Source organism: Trichosurus vulpecula, chromosome 3, assembly GCF_011100635.1.
Source record: "Trichosurus vulpecula isolate mTriVul1 chromosome 3, mTriVul1.pri, whole genome shotgun sequence".
Classification (NCBI taxonomy): Eukaryota; Metazoa; Chordata; class Mammalia; order Diprotodontia; family Phalangeridae; genus Trichosurus; species Trichosurus vulpecula.
In genome coordinates, this window is record NC_050575.1 from 202,693,005 (window position 1) to 202,718,729 (window position 25,725).

The window sequence follows — 25,725 nt, forward strand, 5'->3', positions numbered from 1 at the left end:
AGAGGGCCTGTCCATACCCAAAGCCCTGTCCACCCCCACAGGCCCACCTAAGCCTTCTCTGGCCTGGCCTAGCTCTGGAAGCCTTCTTTCAGCCCCCTTCCCCAAGTGTTGGCCAATCTCCTCTTCCATCCCCCACCATAGGGTATCTACCTAATTATTAAAGGCACAAAGGCTTAAAGGAAAGAAAAAGAAGGGGGCAAAGGAAAACAGGAAGGAGGGGAGGATCATGCCCACATATGGGACTGGATTAGAGCATCTCTAAAATCCCTCCTTGCTCTGACATTCTAGCAGAAAGAACACTGGAGTCCAAAGCCAAGGGTTCCAGTTCCAGATATACTCCTTACTACTAGCTTTTTGATCTTGGACAAGTTACCTCTCCTTAAGTCTCATTTTCTTATCTGTATGCAGTACCTGGGACACCATGTGCCCACCCCCTTCACCAAACACATGTGCAAAAGGGTCCTAAAGAAAAGTTACTGTGGTTCAAGGCACCCAGTGGATCGGCACTCACACAAAACTATATATAGTTCATAGGCTCCCACCAGTGAGTTTATTTTTATCAACCCTACCAGGAGACACATATATTCAAAGCAAAAGACATTTAATCAAATAGTATAGCAAATAAAGTGACAGAAAAGATTGTACAGGTTGCCACTACACTGGTGGGGAAAGCAGAAAACACCCCATATGTACCTCTGGAGAGCAATTGATATCTGGCAGTGATGTCTTCATTCTGTTTTCTTCTGGGCACCCAGTCAGGCACTGAGCCTCCTCTCTCTGTCACAGAATCTCCATGGGCTCATGATAGCTTAGCTGCCCTTTGCTACCAACTGCTAAGCTTCATTTCTTCATATCTGCTGCTGTCTGCTACCAGCCACTGGGGGACAGTGGCCAGAACACCTCTACTGGATAAAGGTGGGCTGAGGTTCTTTTGGAGCATGGCTGAAGGCTAGGAGATACCATGGAGGAACTTTTTGATCCTTGTCTCCTGGCACAGACCCAAAATTCTTGCATCTAGCATAGTATAGTAGAAATTGGGAGCATGATGCCAGCTCTGACACTCTATAACTTCCAAAGTCAAACACTCTGTCTTCCTAGCTCCACACTAACCTTCGTCACGCACACACACAAAAAATCTGAAAGGTTGACAGAACACACACACGCAATAAAAAGTTTTTGGTTATGCCTTACTTGTCCCTATCTAGGCAAAGGGCTGTGGGCAGTTGGAAGTGGGAAAAGGTGTTTCAGAATTCAAATCTCAGGTCTACTATTTACTCCCTGTGTGACCTTATGAAAGACCCTTAACCTTCTCTAGACCTCAGTTCCTTATCTGTATGCAACACCTGGGACACACACACACACACACACACACACACACACACACACACCCTTAAAAAAAAGTTAACCTTGGTTCAAGGCACTCTGTGGCTCAGCACTCACTCAAAATTATAGCTCATGGGCTCCCACCAGTGAGTTTGCATTTACTAACCCTACCAGAGGACACATATATTTAAAGCAAAAGACATTTAATAAAATAGTATAGCAAATAAAATGATAGAAAAGGTTCCACAGATTGCCACTACACTGGTGGGAAAAGCAGCACCCCCAAAATCCATGTGACCAAGGTATATCTGTAGAATGAGGGGATGGACCAGATAGCCTCTACAATCCCTTCAAGCTTTAAAATCCACAATTCATTTTTTCCTATCCTCTTCCTTCCTCTCTTGCCCTTGGCAGTTGGAATTCACCTTTCAAAGCAGCAGGGTTGTTCAGTCTCTGAGTTGGAGGGGGCTTTTATTAGAGAGCTAGCATTAGGTCATGAAAAAGAGATGGACCTGAAGTCAGGAGACCCAGATTCCTAAGCTGGCTCTGGCATTTCCTAGCTGTCAGACTCAGAGCACATCACTGAACCACTCTGAGGAACAATATTCTTATTTGTAAAATCGGGATAATAAGACATGTATTGTTTTCCTCTCTCTGGAAGCAGGCCTTGTGGCCTAAGGGGTCAGCTAGGCCTTCTAGGCAGCACTCCCACCCTCCTACACATACTTACCCAATAAAGTGTCTCATGGCCCAGTCAGAGAGGAAGCAAGGGAGAGAAAAAGAACACAGGGGTCTTAAAGTTTCATTGAGAGATAACATCCCTTTCTTAGAGAAACTTTTAGACAACTAAGGAGGGCAGGAAGACAAGAGGGAGAAGAGGAGAATCTTGAATGATCAAATACTCTCAGAAAGTAACTTTCACCATCCGACTTTGTGTCTTCTGGTTTCTCTCAACACTGTCTCCACTTCTCACTGTCAGGTTCTGTGGGTGCCAGATACCCATACCTTACCCCTTTCCCATACAGTGATGTGTCCTCAGAATCTTCAAAAGCAATCCATATGGTCAGAAGTCTGCTGATTTTTTCTTTCCCCCTAGAGGCTCACTCGCAGACTAAAAACCTTAGAATACAGAATGTCAGAGCTGAAAGGGCCCTTAGAACCCAAAATATCCTTACAGAACATCTTATCCAATCCTCTTATTTTATAAAAGGGGAGGCTGAAGCCCAGAAAGGGGAAAGTATCTGACTAACTTCAAACATTGCGGTAGAGCTGGGACTCTAATTGGGTCCTTTTCGCCATACTACACCATCTCTCCTTTGAAAAGGTCCACGACCAAAAAGCTCCCAAGGAGCCAGGTGTCATCACGCACACGGCTTTCCCCATGCCCCTTCTTCAAGGAGTGGGATCTCGATTAGGGGGATGGGGCATGTGGCATGTCGCTACTGAGCTTATAACTAAGTACCTACAACATCTAAGTCCTGTGTTGACCCAATGGGAGAGAGAGAAGCAAACATGTTCCCTGACCTCCAGAAGCTTACTTTCTTATTACTGGAGAGAAAGCTCAGTGCAATACTCATACTATGGACGTAGGGGAGCGAGCCCTAGCCTAGAAGGCAGGAAGGCTGGGCTCCTGCTAAGCCATTTACCACCTGTGTGACCTTGGGCAATAATAAAACCAGATGACATTTCTACAGCACCCTTTGAGTTTACAAAACACTTTTTATGTCATTATGGAACTAGGTAGATGAGGAAACTGAGGTGATTTTGCACAGGGCAATACAGCTAGTGAGTGACAGAAGCAGGATTCAAACCTATGACTCCTAGCTAGAAATCCAGAGTACTCCCCACCATCCCCCAGCTACCCCACCTGAGAAAAGGACAAGACTCCTGCAGCAATAAGTGTGTCCAAGCAATCCCTGGGCACCATCTAGTGGCAGAAAGTAGTATTGCCCCCAATGCACAGAGGGCTACCTGGGGCTGGGGCTGGGGCAGAGGTACTGCTGAGCAACCCACCAAGCTGAGAGCTAGGCTGCCTCCTTAGGATGTCCAAGGGATGAAGATCTTGCCAGGTGCTGCCTCCATCCAGGCCCCCGGCTGGATCTGTCCCCATACTCTCACCATGCAAACTACAGCCAGAAAGGAGTCCACTGCTCCATGATCCCAAAATTCTTGGAGGCATTCAGGATCTCGGATGATCCCAGTGTTTGTACGGGTGGGATTCTAGTCACTTTGGACGGGCCACTCATCTCATTCCTCCAACCTGTCTAGGGCCAACTGTCCAATTAGCTCTGTGACCTTGGGCAAATGACTTTCCCTGTCTGTGACTCAATATCCTCCTTTGTAAAGCAGGCTCATAATCCTTGCCTTTCTACTTCACTTATGTCCAGTGACATATTGGGTACTGAGTCTCCAATGATGTGATGTAAAAGTGCTTTGAAACATATCATTACCACGTCGATATGACTGATGATAGTGACAGCAATGGCCAAGGACAGTTTGAGAAACAGCAGGAGAGTTGAGGGGTAAGATAGAATAACATTTTATATTTAGAGCTCCTCTAGTCCAACTGGACAAACTAAGGCTAAGGCGTCAGAGGCTGTGCCTTGACTAAGGTCACATGGTGAGTTAGGAGCTGATCTAGGACTCTGACTCCCCAGTCTAGTACTTAATCCTCTGTGACACTGCAACTTTCAACTGATTAATGAGTTTTTAATTAGCTTAATAAGCAGGTTTGTAGATTCATAGATTGTTAGAGAAGAGACCTTAACAATTATCTAATTCACCCCCCCCCCCATTTGACAGCAGAGGAAACTGAGGCCGTGGAGGGGAAAGGATCTGGCCATGGTCATACAGCACATTCGTGGCAAAGTTGGGGCACGGCCCCAGTTCTCTTGATTTCCGAGTACTCTTTCTACTAGTCTTGCTTCATTTTTATTGGGCATCTGTGTCTGCGCTTAGTGCAATAAGAAAAGGTTTGAGGTTCCTGGCTGTGTGACCTTGTGCAAGTCACTTAACCTGTCTCATTTCCTCCTTTGTAAAGTTAGATGATTTCCAGAGTCCATTCTTGCTCTTCATTCAGTGTGATACTAAGGTTGAAAAGCTAAGGAAGCGGAAAGTGCTGGCAAAACCCAGTAACTCTCCTGCTCAGGAGCCTTCCATAGCTCCTCAGTCCTGCAGGATTAGGCCATGGGGTTACAGAATCATAGGACCAGGATTGAAAGGAGCTTTAGATATCACCCAGTTCAAACCCCTTCATTTTACCAATGATGAAACTGAGGCCCAATGAGGTTAAGTGGTTCACTTAAAGTCTAAGCTCCCTGACCTAGCATTCAAGGGCCACAGGTTAGCCTCAACCCATTTTATCTCCCAGCATCCCCTGAACATCACCCCTGGATTCTAACCAGTGCTCATTGGAACGGCCTTCCCAAGGCAACCTGGGTCCTGGGAATGAGTCCAGTCCACTAGGGGTAAGTTGATTTAAGCCTCTCCTCCACCTAATGCCAAGTGATGGTGCGCAGGCTCAAAAATGGTCTAACGGCAAAGTATATTTGGAATCGAAGGACCTGGGTTTGAGTTCCAGCTCTGCTACTTACCAGCTGTGAAAGTAACTCTGGGTAAGTCACAACCTCTTGGGTTTCAATTATCTCATCTATAAAATGAGAGGCTTAGACAACATGCTTTCTAAGGTCCTTCTCAGCTTGACATCCTATGAAATTGGGTATCTGACAGGGAGATCCCCTTATATACACACTTTCCTCAATCTGGTTGATCATTCTTGAGAATTCAGAACCTAATGGCTAAATCACAGTGACCCTCTGTGGTAGATCTGAAGAATCTCTGGTTTGGGGGCCTTAATTCTTCTCTAGCTGACAGGCTCACTCTACACTGATTTGCCCACTTTAGAACCCTCTTGGAATCTTTTGTGTCTGGGACCTTTCAAGTTTAAAACTTCTAGCAACCTAGGTAATTGGTACCTTTTTGCCTGTGACCTTTGAGGTGGGAAACTAATCAACATGTCTTCAACATGACAGCCCCTGGTATTACCCACCCCATAAAACACCTGTTCCACTGCATTTTCTCTCTGCCATCTTGACACATGGCATGACGACGTCCACCAAACTATCAAGAGTTTGTTTGCAATATGTCTTGGGAGTATCCCTTTGCTAGCCCAGCATGGACTCCTTCAGCTTGCCATGGCCTGGAGACCGTGGAGATGCAGGCTCTTTGGCGACATCCCTGCTTCTATCCCTTCCTCGTCCAACTTTGGAGGCATTGGCACTGGCTTCAACATGTGTGGTGGGTGAGTGGAGGAGACACCACCTTCCTACTCTTCCCTGGTTGCCCTTGCCTCCTTTTCCATGGTCCTTTGGGTATTTTCAATTAAGCTAAGTGGCCTTCCCTTCAAAGTATCTTCAATTAAGCCAAGTGGCTTTCCCTTCAACATTCCAAATAAAGGGGCCTATTGCTGTCAGTACTGGATGGCCCTTTTGGGTCTCAGTAATGCTGCTTTAAACCAGCCAATCAATAAACATTTAAGTGCCTACTAGGTGTCAAGCATTATGCTAAGTGCTGGAAATGCAAAGAGAAGCAAAAGACAGTCCCTGCCCCCATGGAGCTCACAATCTAATTGGGGGAGACAACAAGCAAACAAGTATATATCAACAAGCTATAGACAGGAAAAACAGGGAATAATTAACAGAGAGAAAGTACTAGAACTAAGGGGGACTGGGTAGGGTTTCCAGTAGAAGGTGGGATTTTAATTGGGGCTTGAAGGAAAGCAGGGAAGTCAGGATGTAGAGAGGAGTCCCAGATACTCATCTGGGACTAATACCCCCAGAGGGGACAAAAGAAACCTTGCAGTCAAGGTGCCCAGGCCCAGGACATCCCCAGAGGGTATGAGGGGTCTTGATTTCTCCCTAGAGGTTATGAGGAATCTGAGGCCCATCCCAGGGAATATAAGAGTTCTCCTTTAACCTCCAGGAGTTTCAAGGAACCATTAAGGGTTAGGAGTGGTGAGAGAGGAGAACTGGCTAATGTTACCCAGAGTTAGGTCTTAGATCATAGATCCAGAGCTGGAAGGGACTTCAGAGATGCATCTCATCCGTGAATACTCAAACCATATCAAGCTGGTGCTACTTTGTTCTCATAGGAAGATTCTGCAAGGAACTCTCTGGCAGGACAGTGAGAGAGACAGTAAAGAGTTTTGAAAATTGAAATACTCTAGAAGCTGCAATTTTCATTATTATGTTTCACATGTTAAACACCCTATTATAGAGGCCCAAAGGGAGAAACTAAGGCAGGGCACATCACTTGAGTTTGGTTCCCTGCCACCAGTCAGTCCAAAGCTGAGACCAAAGGTTCAGGATTTCTTGATTGTCCTCGAGAAGAGAGGGAATCTGGGGTGGGGAGAGGAAATGACCAACCTCAACTTGGCCTCTCCTCTCTTATCATACACGAAGGAACTAAGGTGACCCTGAAGTTGAGTCACCTCCATTATGGAACACAATGATTTCTTATTAGAGAAAGATGAAAATGTTCAGTGACTACATTGACCCCAACTCTAGAGACCTCAGATCTGTGTCCTTCCTTCCATGAAGCTGGAGTATCTCAGGAGGCAGTAGACGTATCTACCAGGCTGTACTGAGCCCAGGCTGAGCTGGGTCCTTGGCCCAGACAGGCGCTGATCAGTTTCCCAGGAGAGAACCTGTCAGACAAGGAGTATGATCAGACAGAAGTGCATAGGGTGGTTTCAGGATAAGAACAGGAAGAGGGAGAGGGGTGCCCCAGGGAGGGTTTGGAGGTAGGGGCCATACCTACAGGATGCTAGATCAAGCCTATCCCTAGAGGCTATTGAGCCATGCATCATCTATAGGGAAGATGTGGACCAGGGGACCTATGGGTTCAATAGGAATTTAGCTATCCTACAGTCCTGCCATTTGGGGCTTCAGAATCCAAAGCATGCCCCTAAGTGGGATGAGACTCTGCAACTCAGCTGTGGCTAGGGAGATTGGTTTTCTGTTGTGTCTCTTCACCTGAAACCAACCCTAACAACACTGCTATCCTGTTAAAAATCTGATTAAGCTGAATAGCCTTTTTTAGGCTAAAGGGGACTGTGCTGTCTGCATCCAGCCCCTGCACCCACTGCTGCCATTCTTTCAACTTCATCTCCTGGGCTTCTAAATTCTGACCACCTAGCTAGGTTGGCTTGCCCAGGATGCCTCCTTGGTTCCTGGATATTATCTCCCACCATTTACAACCATTGTATCCTCTTCCCGAGGTCTGCCTCTCTCCTTTGCTCTGGGCCCTGGTCCAGGCCTTGAGTCTCATCCTGGTTGGAGCAGGGGAGGTGAAGTCAAAGCCATGTTATGTGAGGACAGGATAAAGGAGCTGAAGATAGTTACCTAAGAGAAGAGAAGGCTTGGGGAAGATTTAATCATCATCTTCAAAAATTTGTAGAGTTAGGGACTAGATTTAATCTATGGGCAGACGAGAGAGAACTAGGGCCTACGGAAGGAAGTGGATTCCAGTCTCTCTTTGTAAAGGAAATTCCCGCTCCCTCTTACCTTAAAGGAAAAGCTTACTACCAATTTGGAGCTGTGGAAAAGGCTAGATGCTAGGTGATCACCTGTAAGGGATGCCTCAGGGAAGATTCCTGCAAGGGGTGGGAAGTGGATCATAGGACCACCAAGGCACCTTTCATCTCTAACACTGTGATGCCAGGATTCTATGGCTCTAACATATTGTAATTTTATGACTCTTGGGAACTGGTTCCAAAAAAAAAACAGCCACGAGGGCATGAGAAAAACAGTAGGCAGTATGAGCTGGGTCTAAGAAGTGAGAGGGGCAGTATCTGGAGGCCAGGAGGAAAGGAGGGCAATATTGGGAGGAAGGCAGAATACAGAGCATAAAATCCAAGAAATGTTTATCAGGGCTTTATTTGCTCCATCACAGGTGTAGGGGGCAGTTTGTGGAGATTTTAAGCCTCTGGCCCTGACCCGTTGGTGGCACGTACCGTCTTCTCTGGAACTGCTGGTCTATCTCTGCCAGGGACTGGCCTTTGGTTTCAGGGACAAATAAATAAATGAAACCCAGGCCAATCACAGCCATCAGCCCATAAAGCAAGAAGGTCCAGGACAAGCCGATTGCTCCTAAAGAAACAAAACGGACAATGTGTGCAATGGTTTGCGGTCACAGGTCACAAGTTAAGGTCGAGGATCTTTGTGTTAGGCACAGCGGTCTGGCTCTTGTAGGGGGAAATGGGGCAGGAAATGGTCTTTATTCTGAGTTTCCAGAGTTCACTAAGGCCAGTTCCTTTGAGGAGACAGTGTGACAAAGTGGAAAAGGTCTTTGTACTACAGGCAGAGAACCTGGGTTCAAATCCTGTCCCTGACACTTACCACCTCTGTGACCCTGGGCAAATCACTTAACTCCCCCTGGTCTTCAGGTTCCTTATCTGTAAAATGAAGAGGTTGGACTAGATGATCTTTGAGGACTTTTGCTGCTCTAGATCTATGAACCCCTTTAGCCCATCAGGAGAGGAGACAAAGGCCTTGGAAGGGGAAGAGTAACACACATCTACCTATCAATGAACAAGAGGGCAGCTAGGTAGCACCATAGTGCACAGAGCACTGGGCCTGGAGCCAGGAAAGCCTGAGTTCAAATCCAGCTTCACACACTTACTAGCTGTATGACTCTGGGCAAGTCACTCATCCCTGTCTGCCTCAGTTTCCTCATGAGCTGGAGAAGGAAATGTCAGACTCCTTCAGGATCTTTGCTGAGAAAACCCCAAATGGGGTCACGAAAAGTTGGATGTGACTGAAAAAGACTAAACAATCAGTCAACAAGCATTTATTAAAAACCTAATATATGCTAGGTACTGGGCTGGGAAATGGGGATGCAAACACAAATAAGAAAACAATCCCTATTCACAATGAGCTTACATTTTATTGGGGGAGTCATACGTATGTAAATAAGAAGCAATATATGTGTAAAAATACAAAGTAATTTAATGGAAAGAGCCTTGGACTAGAAAGCAGGGAACCTGGGTTGAAGTCCCAGCTCTGTCACTTAGGATGACTGCATTTAGAGCTGGAAGGGGCCCTGGAATCATCTTGTCCAACCCCTTCATTTTATAGGAGGTCCTCAGAAGTTACATTAGCTTGTCCAGGGTCACAGAGTTTGGATCTGAACCAAGGTATTCTGACTCTGAATCCAGTGCTCCTTTCCTCATACCATGTTGTTATGGGATCTTGGAAAATTCTCTTAAGTACCCTAAGCCTCAGTTTCTTCTTATGTAAAATGGTGATGGGGGTGTTGGGGCTTAAATCTAACCCAGGTTATTAAAGAATCACATCTTTTGAGCTAGAATAGAACCAGGTTCAGTTGCCCGATTTTACAGTTGAGGAAACTGAGGTCCATTAGAATGAAGCGTTTGGCCCAAAGTCACATAAATAGTAAGTAATAAAGAACAAGAATTTGAACACAGTTTCTCTGATTCAAAAGCATGATCATCTTTAAGGTCCAGTGCAGCTCTATGGTTCAGAGTGATCTGCCTAAGGCCACACAAGTGAATCTTTTGCAGTAGGTTAATCAATAAGTTCCCATTATGTGCCAGGTACTGTGTAACTAAGCACTGGGGATACAAAGAAAGGCAAACTCATAGTCTAATGGGGGAGACAGATGCAAAAAACTATGTACGAAAAAAGTCATCTACAGGATAAATTGAGAATAATCAACAGAGGGGAGCACTAGAATTAAGGGAACTCGGGCAAGGCTTCCTGTAGAACAGGGCTTCTTAAACTTTTTCCAGTCCTAACCCCTTTTTGTGTGTTGTGTGGCCTGAGGGCATGAACAGTACAAAGTGCGCACGCTTTGTATCCAGAACCAAGGCCGCAGTGAAGTGTGTGATGCAACACAGGCAAGTGCTGCCAGGAACACTTTGGATTCATTATGCATTTGATTTTGAATTAAGTTTCAGTCATTGCACGTTCAGAAATCCTTTCACTGTTGCCAAATTTTTCATGACCCTGCATAGGGTCACGACCCACAGTTTAAGAAGCCCTGCTAGAAGGTGGGATTTTTAGCTGGCACTTGAAAACCAGAGAAGTCAGGAAGTAGAGATGAGAAGGGAGAGCACACAAAGCTAGGACTAGAGCCTAGATCTCCTGATTCCAGTTAACAAATGTTTGTTGACTTGAACTAAATTGAAATAACACTATATAGAACTTTTTCAATTTTGGTTTCACAGAAGAAGACGGATTTCATTTCCTTATCCCCAGACTCCATTTCATACCACATCAGCCAGTGACAAACACCCACCTGCCTCTACCAGTGACAAAGCCCATGCTTGCCACTCCCATACAGGCAGCTGAAGGGCAGCTTGACTTAAGGACAATTACTCACCAATCAGATCCAGGAAGGAGAGGCTGATCAGCAGGTTGGCAGCCCAGTTAAAACTATTGCAGAAGGCAAATGCCCGTCCTCGGATTTCAGCTGGATAGATCTCACTGAGGACCAGCCAGGTGACTAGGAGACAGATGGGATGGGGAAGAGGATTCAGGTCAAGTCAACCTTAAAGGGCTAAACAGAACATGAGATCTGTGGCTGAGCTCTAGGGGTAGGAATGGGGATTCACTGCCCTGGGCCAAGTGGTAAAGAAAATAGTCCTGGCTGGGGGAAAAGGAAAAGGCAGCCCCATACTCACTAAGGTTAAAACCAGAGTTCAGAGCTTGTGAGCTTCCACTCCCATACCCCACCCTCAAGGTCAACAAGGACCATGATCATTAAAACCAAGGGAAGAAAGGGAGAAGAAACCTATATAGCTAGGTGGGACCTCTAGCTGGAGAGTAGAATGTTGTGGCAATGTTTACCTGTAGATGACATAAGCTGCCTATCCGGTGTGATTTGGGGCACATAGAACAGGTCCTCATGTCCTCCCTACCACTCCAGGTTTATCAAATTCTACAATTCATTATTTTGGGTCACAAAGCCTTTTTTTGGGCAGCTAGGTGTCACAGCGGATAAAGCATTGGACCTGGAGTCAAGAAGAGCTGAGTTCAAATCCAGCCTCAGACACTTCACAGCTGTATGACCTTGGGCAAGTCACTTAACTTCTATTTGCCTCAATTTCCTCAACTGTAAAATGAGGATAATAATAGTACCCACCTCCCAGGTGGGTTGTGACAATCAAATGAGATATTTGTAAAGCACTTAGCACGGTACCCTGACATACAGTAAGCATTATATAAATGCCATTATTAGCTTACTGGTGTGCAAGGAGCCTCTCTAGAACAGTGACTTGGGTGTCAAAGGACTTTGGTTCAAGTCTTAACTCCACCATTAATTCACTGTGTGACCTTAGATCACTTTCCCTCTAAGATAGATTTTTTTTCTTTTATCCGTAAAATAAGAGGGCTAGACTCAATAACGAAAGGCAACTAGGTTGCTCAGTGGGTGGAACGCCAGTCCAGGAGTCAGGAAAATTCAGCTTCAGACACTTACTAGCTGTGTGACCCTGGGCAAGCCACTTACCCCTGTTTGCCTCAGTTTCCTCATCTGTAAAATGAGCTGGAGAAGGAAATGGCAAACCACTCCAGAATCTTTGCCAAGAAAACCCCAAATGGGGTCATGAAGAGTCAGTCACAACTGAACACCAAAAGACTCAATGATGCCTAAAGCCCTTCCCAATCCTAACAGTCTATGACCTATGCTTAGGTCAAATTTATGCATTTCCACCTGTAAAACAAGCCTGTACTACAGGGTCTGGGGAGGAATAGCCAAAACATGAAGGACTTTGTAATGTACAGCATTTAGTAATAGAGTTAGAAAGGAAAGCATAGAACATAGAACGCTAAAGATGGAGGGTATTTAGAACAGAGAGTATAGAATCCTAGATTTGGAGAAGTCCTTAGAAATTGAACACAGAACGCAGAATAATAGAGCTAGAAAGGTCTTAGAAGATAAAACATAAAATATTAAAGTTGGAAGGGCTCTCAGAATACAGAACATGGATTTTAGAGCTGGAAAATTACCTTAGAACATACAGCACAGTATGTCAGAATTGGAAAGGATCTTAGAACCTAGTCATGAAGTCCTTTCCCCTCATCTTTCAAACTCAGAAGGGTGACATGCCCAAGCTGAAGTCACATCCTGGCCTCCAGATGCCAGTTCTCCTGACTCCCAGTAACCTGCTCTTTCTACTACCTCATGTAATGCCTGATCAAAACCCAGTCCTCTCCTGATGCCACATCTAGTGTTCCTGCCCAGCAGCATAGCAGCCTCCTAGATGAAGCTAATGCCCTTTGTCGTGCCCTAATAACTAACCTGGTACTAAGGTAGTGTGGTACGGTAGAAAATTTGTGAAAGTTGGAATCAGAGGGCTTGGGTTCAAATCTTACTTCCATGAAGAGAGCAGAGAGAAACCCAGACAAGCAGAACAACTTTGAAAGCTAGAGGTTAAACTTGTTATATATTCAAAAAGTGGAACAAGCAGTGCATGACAGAGATCTGTAATTTCACATGCAATCCTCCTTTGCTATATATGGAAATGCCTAGTGTTAATTTTTTTAAGTTCAGAATAAATTTTTTTTAAATCACACTTATGCTACTTACTTACTACCCAAGTGCCCTTGGCACTGATCCTCTCGGCCTAAGCTCCTGGTTTGTAAAATTAAGAGGTTTGTCTACATGACCTCGAAAGTACCTCCCTGCTCTAAATGTATGATCTTTTTTGGGGGATTTTGTAGCATCTCCCGGCATAGGCATTTGGTGTTCTCATGCTGCTCCTAGATCCTCCTAGGAGGCTTCACAAAAGGGTAAAAAAGAGTTATATAGACTGAGATCAAGATTTAAACGCCCAAATCTGTCACATCACTTTAATTCTCTGAGTCTCAGTTTTTGTTTTTGTGAAGTGGTTACACTAATATTTGTACTATCTCATAGAGTTATGAAGCTAACCCACTGTAAGTAAAGCACTACATAAAGGTAAGGGGAGGTTGATACTATTACCTGACTAATAACTCACATTTCTATATACTAATATTGACTAAAAATAACTTACATTCCTACTGTGCTTTACAGTTTACAAAACATTCTCTGGACAACCCTGTGAGTTTAGGGGAAGAAGATGATGACAAGAGCTAACATTTTTATAGTGTTTTAAATTTGGCAAAGTGGTTTACACACATTATCTCATTTGCAGTTATGGAGGTAGGGTCAGCATCATTATGCCCACTTTACAGAGAAGGGAATTGATTTGCCCATGGCAGCCACAACCCTAACAGGTATCAGAGCCAGGGTCCAAGACCCAGGTTTCCTGACTCCCGGTCACTTAGTATCTCCACTCCACTTTCTCTCTAATCCTTCCAAAGACTTAGGGACTAACTAGGTTTTTTCTTTCCCAAGGAATGATTTATTTATCCAGAGAAATGACTAGGAATTTTAGGATGGTTGGTGCTGGGGAGAGATTTCCGGATGGGAGGGAAATCCCAGGGGGTCCTCTGCAATCATGAGAGACGAGGGGTTAACTACTCTGCCTATACATAAAACTGGATTCAGTCACCACTACTGGGATGGGTCCTGAGAAGTCCTTGAGGCTGGGAGTAGTTAAGGGCAGGCCTGGTTGCGTGCACTTACTTGGTCCAAATCCAAAAGAAAAGGCGCTCACGAATGCCATCATGCAGAGTAAGGCGATCCAGTTTAAGACCCTGTGTTTGCTGGTCGAGGAGTCAGTAACCAGGTTACTGGTGCTGTACATCAGTGTGTCATGAGCTGCAGAAGCAGTTCCCTGAACCCCTGAGGAATTAGCAACTGTCCCTCTGGCTTTAGGACCAGATGAGTTCATCTTTAGGGAAGTCAATCTTGTGTTGGCATAACCTGAACTCCCTTGGTTCCCACTGGCCCCTTGGAGAGAAGGTGGGCTAGGGTCTACCTCGATGGCAGGAAACCTGGAGACAGAGGTTGTGTTGAATGCCCCAGCAGGCATGTGGCAGCCCTGGGTAGGGTCCATCGACACAGTAAAGCCAACTAGCCCAATGCCGCTGACCGAGATGGCCATGACAGCGCAGCCAGCCATCAGTAGCACCCTCCTCCCAGCACGGTCCACCAGTCCCATAGCCACCAATGTGGCAACCACCTTCACCCCTCCAAGGCCCACAGAAGCCAGAGTGGCTGAAGACCCCCCTTGAAAACCCACAGAGCGGAATATGGTAGACGCATAGCAGAGCACATTGGGTTGGCCAGTGAGCTGCTGGAACAGCACGAGGCCCAGGCCCACGGCTGTCCGGCCCCGCATGTTAGCCTTGGCCTTGAATAGGCTGAAGAAAGAGTACTGCTTCTTCCTGTTGGGACCAGCTGTGGCGTCTGCTGCTTCCTCAAGACCTTGGAGGGGAATGAGGCCCTTATGGGTCTCCAATTCAGACTTGCATTGTGAAACCAGGCTTGGTGGGAGGAACATGAGACTGAGAGACTGCATGAGGGCTGGGGCAGCTGCCCAGCCAAACATGTGCCGCCAGCCCTGCACTGTGTCAGCAAGCACATAGTTGAGGGCATAGGAGAGCAGGATACCCACGGTGATGCCCACTTCATACAGGGACACCAGCACACCCCGATACCGAGGTCCCACCAGCTCTGAGACATAGATGCAGCAGGCCATGGAGGACAGAGAGATGGCGAAGCCCACTGTGCCTCGGCCCATGGCCAGCCATGGCAGTGAGCCTGCCAGGCTCAGGCTGAGGCTGCCAGCGAGCAGCATAACATTGCTAAATAAGATGGCTTTCTTCCTCCCATACCGGTCGATGAGGAACCCTCCAACTAAGGAGGCTAGGAGAGCCCCAAGGAGCAGGGTCCCCACCAGGATCTCCTGCTCAAAGCAGCTGAGCCCAAAGTCTGATTGTAACTGCAGCAATGCCCCGGAGATGATGGCCAGCTCATAGCCAAAAGTCAGTCCTCCCAACAAGGAGACAGAGGCACACAGCAGAAGAACAGGAGAATGCAGTCCTGAAAGGCAAAGAAAGAAATGAGAGCTGCCTCTGCCTCTCCTGGCCTGGCCAAGGGAGGCAGTATTTCTTAGTGAGTCCTCTCATAGTATGGATTGGGGGCTTCTGCAATTTCTTGGTTAACTTAATTAAATAATTTCTACAATTTCCTGATTAGCTAAATTAAATAATGTAATTGCTTCTGCTTGGAGTTTGTTGAGAATCTTGCTAAAAAATGAGTGTTTTCCTGCCTCAGTAAATAGAGCATGCTTAACATAACTGAGCCTGTCTTTCCTGTGAAGGGATCTCCTGGAACCCTGAGGTGACCACTCTCTTAATCAGTGTTCATTGTCCAAAGCTATACACATGAGATATGAATACTATAGCTGAAATCATTGAGTCCAACCCATGATTTTTGTAGTTAAGAAAACTAAGGCCCAGAAAGGAGAAAAGACTTTCTTATGGTCACACGGCGAGGAAATGGGAAAGTTGGAACCCTGGGCTGAGTTCAGACCATTCCTTGTGACCTAGGTGGCATGGTGCTAGACTTGGAATCAAAAGAATAGGGATCATAATTTGTTCTCCTAGCTAGACAGGCAGGAGGTGCAGTGACCAGAGCCCGTGGCCTGGAGTCAGGAAGACCTGAGTTCAAATTTGGCCTTGGATACTTACTAGCTATGTGACCCTGGGCAGATCACTTTGCCTTAGTTTCCCCATCTGCAAAGTGGAGATAATAATAACAGCTACCTCATGGGCTTATTGGATCAAAATCCAATTGGATCCTTACTGGATCAAATCCAAATTAAATGAGATAACATACGTAAAATGCTTTGCAAAACTTAGAGTGCTATATAAGGCTAGGTATTAACGTTGCTGTTATTTTAATAAATCATTGGGTTTTTTAAATAAATGCATATATTTTCTTGTCATTTTCCTCTTTTTCATAGTGTCACCTCTTTCTAATCCCAGGGATCCAAAGGTTCTGATTAATCAAGGTTTTACTATATTATTTAATTCACTGGTCGTTTTTCTTCACTTCCCTTCCCACAGCCAATCAGTTGAGGAGACTTGTCAATTCTAACATGTTTCTCCACATGTACATACATACACATACACATACATACATACACACATACACACACACACACACACACACACACACACAGAGCCACTATCCTACTTCAGGCCCTCATCACCTCTTAGAGCCTCCTAAAAGGTTTCCCTGCACCCAGTCACAAACTCCTCCAAAAACCATCTCACCCACACAAGCCACCAAAATGATCTTCTAAAGACATAGGCGTAACTATGTAACTTCCCTGTTCGCAAATTTTTAATGACTCCTCTTCCTACCTCACTCCTTGTTTCTCTCTCTCTCCTACATTTTCTTTTTCCTTCTCTCTTTTTTTTTTTTTGGAGGCAATCAGGGTTAAGTGACTTGCCCAAGGTCACACAGCTAGTAAGTGTCTGAGGCTAGATTTGAACTCAGGTCCTCTTGACTCTAGGGCTTATGCTCTATGCACTATGCCAGCTAGCTGCATATTTTCCAGTCTTATTTCATATTACTCCCTTTTCTGACATTTACATTCCAGTCAAACGGAACTGCTAGCTGCTTCCCAAATTCATTCCACCAGCTTTCACTTCAGTGCATTCACACAGTTTCCTCTGTCTGAAATACACTCCTTCCTCACCCCTGCCTCTCCAAATTATGATCTCCCTTCAAGGCTGTGCTCAAACACCTCTTCCATGAAAGCCAGTCAATTTCCTTTCTAATATTTATTTGTGTGTGTATTGTAATCACCTTCACCACCCCACCCCCAATAGAACGTAAGTTTTTAGAGGGCAAGGGCTATGTTACTTTTGTCTTTGTATGCCTAGCATCCAGCCCCGTGCCTTGTACCTAGTGGGCATTTGATAAATAATTGTTGAAATGAACTGAGTTCTAGCTCTAACATTCTCTATCCAAATGTAGCTCTGACATTCTATGTTCTAAAATCCCTGTAGTTCAGATACAGTCAGCTCATGTTCTAATTCTCCTTTAGTTCTAACAGTCTATATTTTAAATTTCTAGCTCCAGCATTCCATGCTAGAAGGTCCCGTAGTTCTGGCATTCTATAGTCTAAGATCCCTTCTGGCTCCAACATCTCATGTTCTAAGGCCCCTCCAGTTCTGCGATTGTTTACAGTAAAGTCCTTTCTGGCTCTGGCATTCCATGTTCTAAGGTTTTTCCAGATCTAGCATTGAATGCTATATGCTCCTGGTTCTCACATTCTATATTTTCAAGTCCCTTCCAGCTTTGACATTTTCTTTTTTTTTTCCAGGTCATGAATGGACACAGTGAAAGCACAAAGAATGCAACTTCCTGGCTCCTCGAAGGGCCAAAGGGAAAGAAAAGTCAACATAATGTTGACTGTCAATAAAGTCCAACCAGAAAAGCCTACAGGGAGGCCCTCTAATCTCAACCAGACCTTTCTTGCTCACTGCTGGTAGCCCATAAGGTCCATGCCCAAACTGTACACAAGCAGTCTCATCATGGATTTTGAAAAACTAGAAAAATGTTATCTAAATAAGGTGGACCCTAGTATGTATCCTTGCCTGACTGAGGCAGGATCCAGAGAAAATGTTCATGCAATATGCTGATATTGTAATGGGTATGCTAATATGCTAATGCAATAATGCAGTTGTGATAGACATCTTTGGAGGAAGAACCCAGGTAGAGACAAAAATGGCATGGGGGGCGGGCAGGTGTTATATTTAAGTGCAGAGGTGGAGAGAAAAGAAACTGGAGAAACTGGGAATATTCTCCAGGCTGGAGAACCTGGCGGGAGGGGGTGAGGGAGGAGGAGGAGGAGGAGAAACACATTAGATACCCAGAACCAGGATAGTTAGAAACTGGGGCAAAGGCATCAGTCTTTTAGTCAGAAGACCTGGCTCTACAATATAATTAAAGGGCCCAGAAAAGAGGGATTAGTTTAGGCAAGATTTCTTGGAACAGCAGATCAGGAGTGAGATATCACAGAGTCTAGAACTCTCAGGGGTGAGGAACCTGCAGACTGAACTGGAGTTTGGCCTGAATGATATGGTAAGGCCTACAGCAACCAGACAGAAAGAACGCTGTTTCCTTTGGATCTGATGGTGCTGAGGGAGAGAGCTGTTCATTAAAACTGAGGGTAAGGTAGGAATCAGAAGGTGAGAGATGACCATAAAACAGGCATACCTACTTGTTATACCTACTCAAAGAGATTCAGCTGAACAGCTATCAATTGCCTGTTTGAATAATGATGTGTACCCCAGTTTTTCTTTTAAGGCACAGAAGTAGTTCTGCACATTGTACCACTCTCTGGGCATGCATTATGTGCAGAGATCATTGTAATAAGAACTACCATTTATATAGCATTTTAAGTACTTTGTATAGCATGCAGATAAAGTGCTTTACAAATATGACCTTATCTGATCCTCATAACAACTTTGTGGGATAGATGCAAATATCTGAATTCTATATATGAGAAAACTGAGCCTGAGAGAGGACAGGAACATTGCTTAGGGTCACATAACTAGTAAGTGCCTGAGACAGGATTCACAGTCAGGTCTCCGCCTGGAGTCCAGGGCTCTAGCCACCTGACACATAACCACTCTATTTCAGAGAAGGGAAGCAGGACTGAAAGAATAAAGACTGCCATTGGAAAGGCTCCTTTCCTGTTGAGTAGCAGCAATGGAAAGTTACCTAGCTGTGAATAGAGATGGGTGGCTTTCTCTTTGGATGGTTCAGGGCCAGACTGACAACAATGGCCACTCTAACACCCACATTCTTTGATTCCAAATCCACGCTTCTGCTGTTTATTACCTGTGTGACCTCAAGCAAGTAGATTCACTTCTCCAAATCTTTATTTACTCTTTAGAATAAGAGAAGCACTCAAGCCTTTAATCTCAGCTCCTGGGGAGACTGAGGCCAGTAGATCTTTTGAGCTTGAGAGTTCTGAGCTGCAGTCTAGCTGCAATAGAACTAAAACTGATTTGGTATCTGCATTAAGTCTGGCATGGATACAGCGAGCCCTCAAGAATGGGAGGATGAGCCACCAGGCTGCCTAAGAAGGGTCAAACTGACCCAGGTCAGAACCAGAGCAAGTCAAAGCTCCATGGCCATCTGCAGTGGGCCCAGGAGTGGCAGCTCGGCTTCCAGCTTGGGCAGGAGATCCAGTCTCTTTAAAAAAAAAAATAGGATCCTAAAGTGCCAAAGGGAAAGAACCCTGAACTTGAAAACAGGAGAAACATGGGTTCAAATCTTGGCTCTAAGTTGCATTAAAGGACTTTGAAGTCATGGACACCTCATCTTTAAAACAAAGAGGAGAGGGTGTGGAGTAGTGGACAGTAACCAGATAAGAGGATTTGGAAATTCGAAGACTTAGGTTCAAGGTAGAATTCAGGAGATTGCCTAAAATGTAAGTTATGGTTTATGTCAGTGGATGGAACATGGTCATGAGGGGGAGGGAGAAAGGGAGGGAAGGGACTGGGGAAACAGAGAAACAGAGAGAGAGAGAGAGAGAGAGAGACTAAGGTAGGCTCCAGTAGTTTGGGTAAAACTCCTGTTGAGGTTTTGGAACAAGGTGGACAAGAGTACAAGCCCTGTGAAGGATGATGAGGCACAGATAGATCGTTGGAGAGAACATCCACATCCTTGAGATCACAGATGAAGTGGATAATTTGGAGTAACTGAATACTTGAACAATCTCACTGGTTGTTTTGAGAAGAGTGCTTTTGTAAACCCTAATGCGCTATGAAAATGTGGATTAGTAGTGGTGGCTGTAATATAGGGATTAGGACAAAATCAGGCACTTGGGTAAACTCGGGATGGGAGTTGGGGCGTAGGAGGAAGTGAGTGGATGGGAAGTGGGGAGAGGAAAAGAGGGAGAGAGCAAAGAGGGTGGAGCCCAAAGAGGCGGCTGGAGGGGCCCAGGGAAGGAGGGCCCAGGAGCCCACAGAGTTTGGGAGGAGCGGTGAGAATTGGGGGCACCGCTTCATGGGTATCCCCCCGAGTTTGGTGAAGCCCTGGGAGGGAGCTGAGCCGAGGGTCGGGGCCCCTCTCGTTCCGGGGCCGCCTCTTACTTACCCATGGCTAGCCGGGTTCGGCAGTGCCGGGAGACCCGACTTGGTCGGGGGCGGCAGGGAAAGCGGAGCGCATCCCTTGGTGCGGCCCCGCCGCCGCTCCGCAAACTTTCTGGGGATCTCCTTCCTGCCCGATCCCCGGCTGCGCCCGCGCCACGTCGGCCAGCCCCCGCCCCAGTCCTGGCCCCCGAGGAGCTGGGAGAGGAGGGGCGGAGGGAGGGGGCAATATACCCGGGCCCGCCTCTGCCCAACCAGCCCCAATCCCTGGGCCTCACACTGGACCGACGCTGAGCTCTGGGCTCCGCATCTCTGGCCAGAGAAGACCTGTGCTGTAGGTAATGAATGCCAAACGCCCAGGATCCGGAGTCTGAAGCCCTAGGTCCAAATCCGGGTTCTGCTATCACTTGTCACTATGACATCGGTCAAGTCTCTTCTTTCTGAGACTCAGTTTCCCCATCTGTAAATGAAAGGCGTTGATGTGATCTCTATCTCCGACCCTCGGAATCTAGTGACCCATTTCCTCTTGCCGCCGTAGCACTAGCGGGGCGGACTCGAGGGCAGAACGCCTGCGGGCACAGGCTTGGGCTCAGGCTGGCACGCAGTGGGTCCCGCAGCTGCAGTCAGCAGGATTAGCTAATCTGGATCCTGACCAACCTACCAGGTTCCGGCTCCCTGAGAGCTCCGGAATGTGAGACAGGCACTTCCCGCCCTTGGGGAAGACAAACGGAATAAGAAAACATTTAACACAAAAATCTAAACAAGCTTGGGTCCTTGTGCCGGAGGCCCAACTGCTTCTCTGAGTACAAACATATTTAGCCAAGGTGTGGGCCTGCATGAAAAAGAAACCTGTTCCTGCCTTTCCCAGTTCCTAGTGGACCTACTATCAGAGGACTTGGAAGGCACTTAAGATGTCCACATTTTTTTAACAGATGGTAAAACCTCTTTGCCAGGAGATAATTCCAGAGGCTCACGCAGTTTTCCTAGAATCACTAAATTTATTTTGGCGTTTAAGTTGAATATTCAGCAGGCCATCATGCAATAAAAGAGAAGTCCTGGGTTCTGGCTCTGGCCCTAACAACTAACTAGATGTGTGGCTCTAGGATTACTTCCTCTTCCTCTGTAAAATGAAGGGTTTCATAGAACTAGAAGCTCTAGAGCTGAAAGGAACCTAGTAGAGCCAATCCTTAAGCATTTATTAAGCACTTATTATACATTAAGCACTGTGTTTGGGGCTAAGGACAAAAAGACATTCTATATGTAAACTTGAATCTCTCACTTTGTGAAGGGGAATACTAAGGACCCCAAAGCTGCATGACAGCCAAGGTCACAGAGCTAGTAAGTGACAGAGCAGGGTTTGAACCCACATATCCCATCTACAAATCTACTGTTCTTTCTTCTACACTGGCTTGGACTAGGTTATCACTGGCTGACTTTCTTTACAACTCTGACCTTCTATGGAGGCAGCATGGTACAGAGAAAAGAACCCTCGATTTGGGGTCAGAGGAGCAGGGTTCAAATTGCAGCTCCTGCCACATGCTACTTGTATGACCTTGGACATACTTTACCTCTTGTTTCAACAATCCAGCTAGCAGCTTCTGTGGAGGTGTGAGATCCACCCACAGCCAGCATCCAACAGCACAGGTTCTTTTGATCTGCTTAACTAAGGAAATCAAGGTGAAGGGGTTGACAAGCTTACTTTAATTCAGCATACAAATATCATTCACTTAGTTCATGAAAAAAAAAAACCAGCACCAGCAAAGAACAGACAGCCAACCTCTGGTTTTTATATCTTTTTCAGTGCCACATGGTCTAAAAGCCTCTGCTCTCCCAGACATGTAAACTAGGCCCTCCCTGGAGTTAGCCCCACCTTGGGCCCCACCTTAGTTGCCAATCCACACCCACTAAGGTTTTACACCTTATAGGGGTTTGGGCCTGGGGCTTGGCACCTAGTAAGGCTCAGTGAATTACTCAAAGGGAACAAAAGCCAAACTATTCAAGGGCACTTGTTGAACTAAGTGCTAAGGAGCCCATTTTTGCTTACCAACACATAGGCAGATCCTGACCACGACTATGCCATTTGTTTCAACAATCAGAGGCTCTTAGACCACGTGGGTTTAAGTCTGCCTCTTTGTGACGATTTTAGGTCACATGGGGTGAGTCGCATGTGTGACTCACCCCTGATGCTGAAAAAGATATAAAAACCAGGGGTTGGCTGTCTGTTCCTTGGAGCTCATTCCCGCAGCAGTGGTGGTGAGCATGACTCTGGGCCAGCCCTTGTTCTGAGCTCCCGGGCAGAACCTAGATGTTGGTAACTATGACTCTGTATTGGGTCCGTCTATTGATGTTTATACTTTATTTGTAATTTGCTCTGAAGTTCAGGGTGCTGGCTTTTTCCCCTGAACTAAGTGAATGATATTTGTGTGCTGAATTAAAGTAAGCTTGTCAACCCCTTCACCTTGCTTTCCTTAGTTAAGTAGATCAAAAGAACCTGTGCTATTGGCAGCTTTCTGGGTGCTGGCTGTGGGTGGATCTTATACCCCCACAGAAGCTGCTAGCCGGATTGTTGAAACAAATGGTGTAGTCGTGGTCAGGATCTGCCTTTAACAGGAAAGCATGGTGTTTTAGGGTGCTGAGTTGGTTGAATGTTTCCCTGTTTTTGGACTGCTCTTTGTACTTGGGGTGGCTATGGTTCTGTGCAACCTCAGGAGCAACAAAGTCCTGATGGAGGTGCTGGTCGTGGTTTCCCAGGGGCCCAGAGCAGGAGGTAATCCCTTCTTCCCAGGGCTTAAGTTGATAAACCTGGCCCAGGAGGACTGCACTGAAAGGGTGAATGTCTTCAGATTATATTGTATATGGAGTTTTGAAACAGGAGTGGAGAATGGCCTTGGAGACTTGGAGAATGGCCTGCCTACAGATTTGGCAGGAGGGGCTGGTGAGGAGAAAGAAGAAACAGACAGCGGCTGCCGAAATATTGATCCAGAAGACTGCCTGCATGGGAACTTTGGAAAGCTGAAGGCGCTGAGCTGCCTTGGAACTGACTTCGTGAGAGGATTGAAATGGTGGAGAATCGCTTACATTCCAGAAGAAGCCAGGTGAGGCCAGCTGGAGTTGGAACCCAGGAGCTTGGAATTCAGCCCTGGGGCAAGATGGAAACACCTCTCTGGGCCTCAGTTTCCTTATCTGCAAAATGGAGGAATGGCTTTGAAAGACTCTTCTAGCTCAAGATCTGACTGCATAAAGTAGTAATTAGAGTCCACAGTGAATGATGGAGCCCCTACTGCTCATTCTGAACAAACTATTGACTCCCTCAGGTCCTCTGCTCGTCATTCTGGCGACATTATTGCCATTGCAACTCTCCAAGTCACCTAAGGGGTACAGTTTCCTAAAGGAGAGAAAGGAGGAATAAGAAGGAAGGAAACAAGCACTTATTAAGCACTTGCTATGTGCCAGGCACAGAGCAAGTGAGTGCCAAGTGCTTTACAAATATGATCTTATTTTATCCTTACTATGACCCTAGAAAGTAGATGCTATAAAAGTCCCCATTTTATAGCTGAGGAAATTGAGGCAGTTTAAGTGACTTGCCCAGGGTCACAAGGCTAGTAAGTGTCCCACATGGGATTTGAACTTAAATCTTTATGACTCCGGGCCCCATGCTCTATTGACTTTGCTACCTAGCACCACCTAGAGAAGCAAAAATTAGTTTAGCCAGGAAAGTAAAGATGGAGGACTCTCTGTACTCTGGAGAGACCACATGGTATAATGGAGAGAGAATTGAGCTGTGAGTCAAGAGTCTTAGGTTATAGTGTCTGCCACTGACTCAGTGTGTGACTTTGGATAGGTCATTCTCCTCTCTGGGTATCAGTTTTCTTTAAAATGAAATATTTCAATTAAGTTACTTTGAAGACCCTTTCCAGCTCTGACATTTTAGAAGTTCTATAGTCCAAGATCCTTTTAGCTCTAATTTTTTTTATTCTAGAATTTTTCAGCTAGAATATTTCAGCTCTAATATTCACATGGAGTACCCAGCTCTGTTAGGCACAGCTGTTCTATATTCTAAGATCCCTTCTGACTCTGTTACTAAATCAGTCCATCATTAGTGTGAACCATCCACAATTCACTTATTTTGACTATTTGAAACATCTCCGTTTTCTTCGATGTGGGGGCTCCTTCTATCAACGCAGATCACGATTCCTCTGTTGTTGTTGTTTGTCCTTTGTTCTTGAAGAGGACCATGACATAAGGAAGGTGATGCCATGACATGTGAGTGAATTGGATTTAATGGCGGGGGGCGGGGTGCAAGGTCACCAGCATCACTTTTTTCTCCAGAGCCATCTGGCAGCAGTGGCCTGATGTTTATCAGGAGGACTGGAGATGGCCTAGGATCCAGTGGGGGACCTCGGCCTTTTAAAGCTATCCGTTTGACTGAGGCAACACTCATTCAGCAATCAAGGCTCAATAAGAAATGAGGCAAAGTGGGGCAGCTAGGTGGTGCAGTGAGTAGAGTACCAACCCTGGAGTCAGGAGGACCTGAGTTCAAATCCAGCCTCAGACATTTGACACACTAGCTGTGTGACCTTGGGCAAGTCACTAATCCCAATTGCCCTGCCTTCCCCCTTCCAAAAAAGGAAAAAGGAAATGAGGCAAAAAATGGCTGTCTGTACCTAGTCTTCTGTACCAAGAAGGGAAGAACTGATAACAAGTGCAGCTATTTCTGGTTCAGGACCAACTGGTAGAACACAAAATTGCTTCTCCTGTAAACTCTGCCACTGCCTTGTTGGGGGACTCTTCGAGCAAGTCAGTGAAACTTTCTTGACTGGTTTCTTCATCTATATATTGGGATTATAATTCCTAAACTGCCAAGTATACAGGGCTTTTGTGAAAATCAAATGAGATAATGTTAAAAAAAAAACAACATAGTGCATAGAAACATAAGTAGGAACCTGGGCAAATAGTTTCACCTCTTTGCCTCAATTCTCCATCTGTAAAAAGGGGACAATAACACTACCTACCTCACAAGATCACTATAACCAACAGAGGAAAATGCTTAAAGTGCTATGTAAATGTGAGTTGTTTTCACACTGACAAAGGTCCCCATGCATCTGGAGTACATGCTATCCCAGGGGTGGAGAACATGTATGGAGGTAGAAGTGGCACCTTCTTTCTTGGTCTTTAACTCTGCCAGCCCAGGAGGGCTCTGGCCCAGATCTCTTCTGAACTTGCATTCACAGTATCTGGTAGGATGAAAGCCAGGCAAGAAACAGGATGACCAAAGCTCTCCTGGACACAGATGGGCTTGAGTGGCACCTTAAGCTAAGCCCCCCCCATCCCC

General features: G+C 45.9%; 1 protein-coding gene across 1 annotated transcript; it reads right to left on the minus strand.

The window, feature by feature from the left end:
* Nucleotides 1–6,539: 6,539 nt before the first annotated feature.
* SLC2A10 (solute carrier family 2 member 10) lies at nucleotides 6,540–20,554 on the minus strand. The gene is made up of 5 exons (XM_036750313.1): nucleotides 20,401–20,554; nucleotides 13,957–15,318; nucleotides 10,726–10,848; nucleotides 8,336–8,471; nucleotides 6,540–7,027 (listed from the first exon to the last, which is right to left on the minus strand). Exons 1-5 carry the CDS (start codon nucleotides 20,402–20,404, stop codon nucleotides 6,931–6,933), a joined length of 1,722 nt encoding a protein of 573 aa, XP_036606208.1. The 5' UTR covers nucleotides 20,405–20,554; the 3' UTR covers nucleotides 6,540–6,930.
* Nucleotides 20,555–25,725: the final 5,171 nt, after the last annotated feature.

Bases quoted from the DNA above. Each gene is read 5' to 3' on its own strand.
- SLC2A10 (XM_036750313.1), bottom strand. The intron at 10,849-13,956 runs GTAAGTGCACGC...TCTGTCTCCTAG, and splicing joins TTCTTTTGGATTTGGACCAA to TCACCTGGCTGGTCCTCAGT. The intron at 8,472-10,725 runs GTGAGTAATTGT...TTGTTTCTTTAG, and splicing joins CTCCTTCCTGGATCTGATTG to GAGCAATCGGCTTGTCCTGG.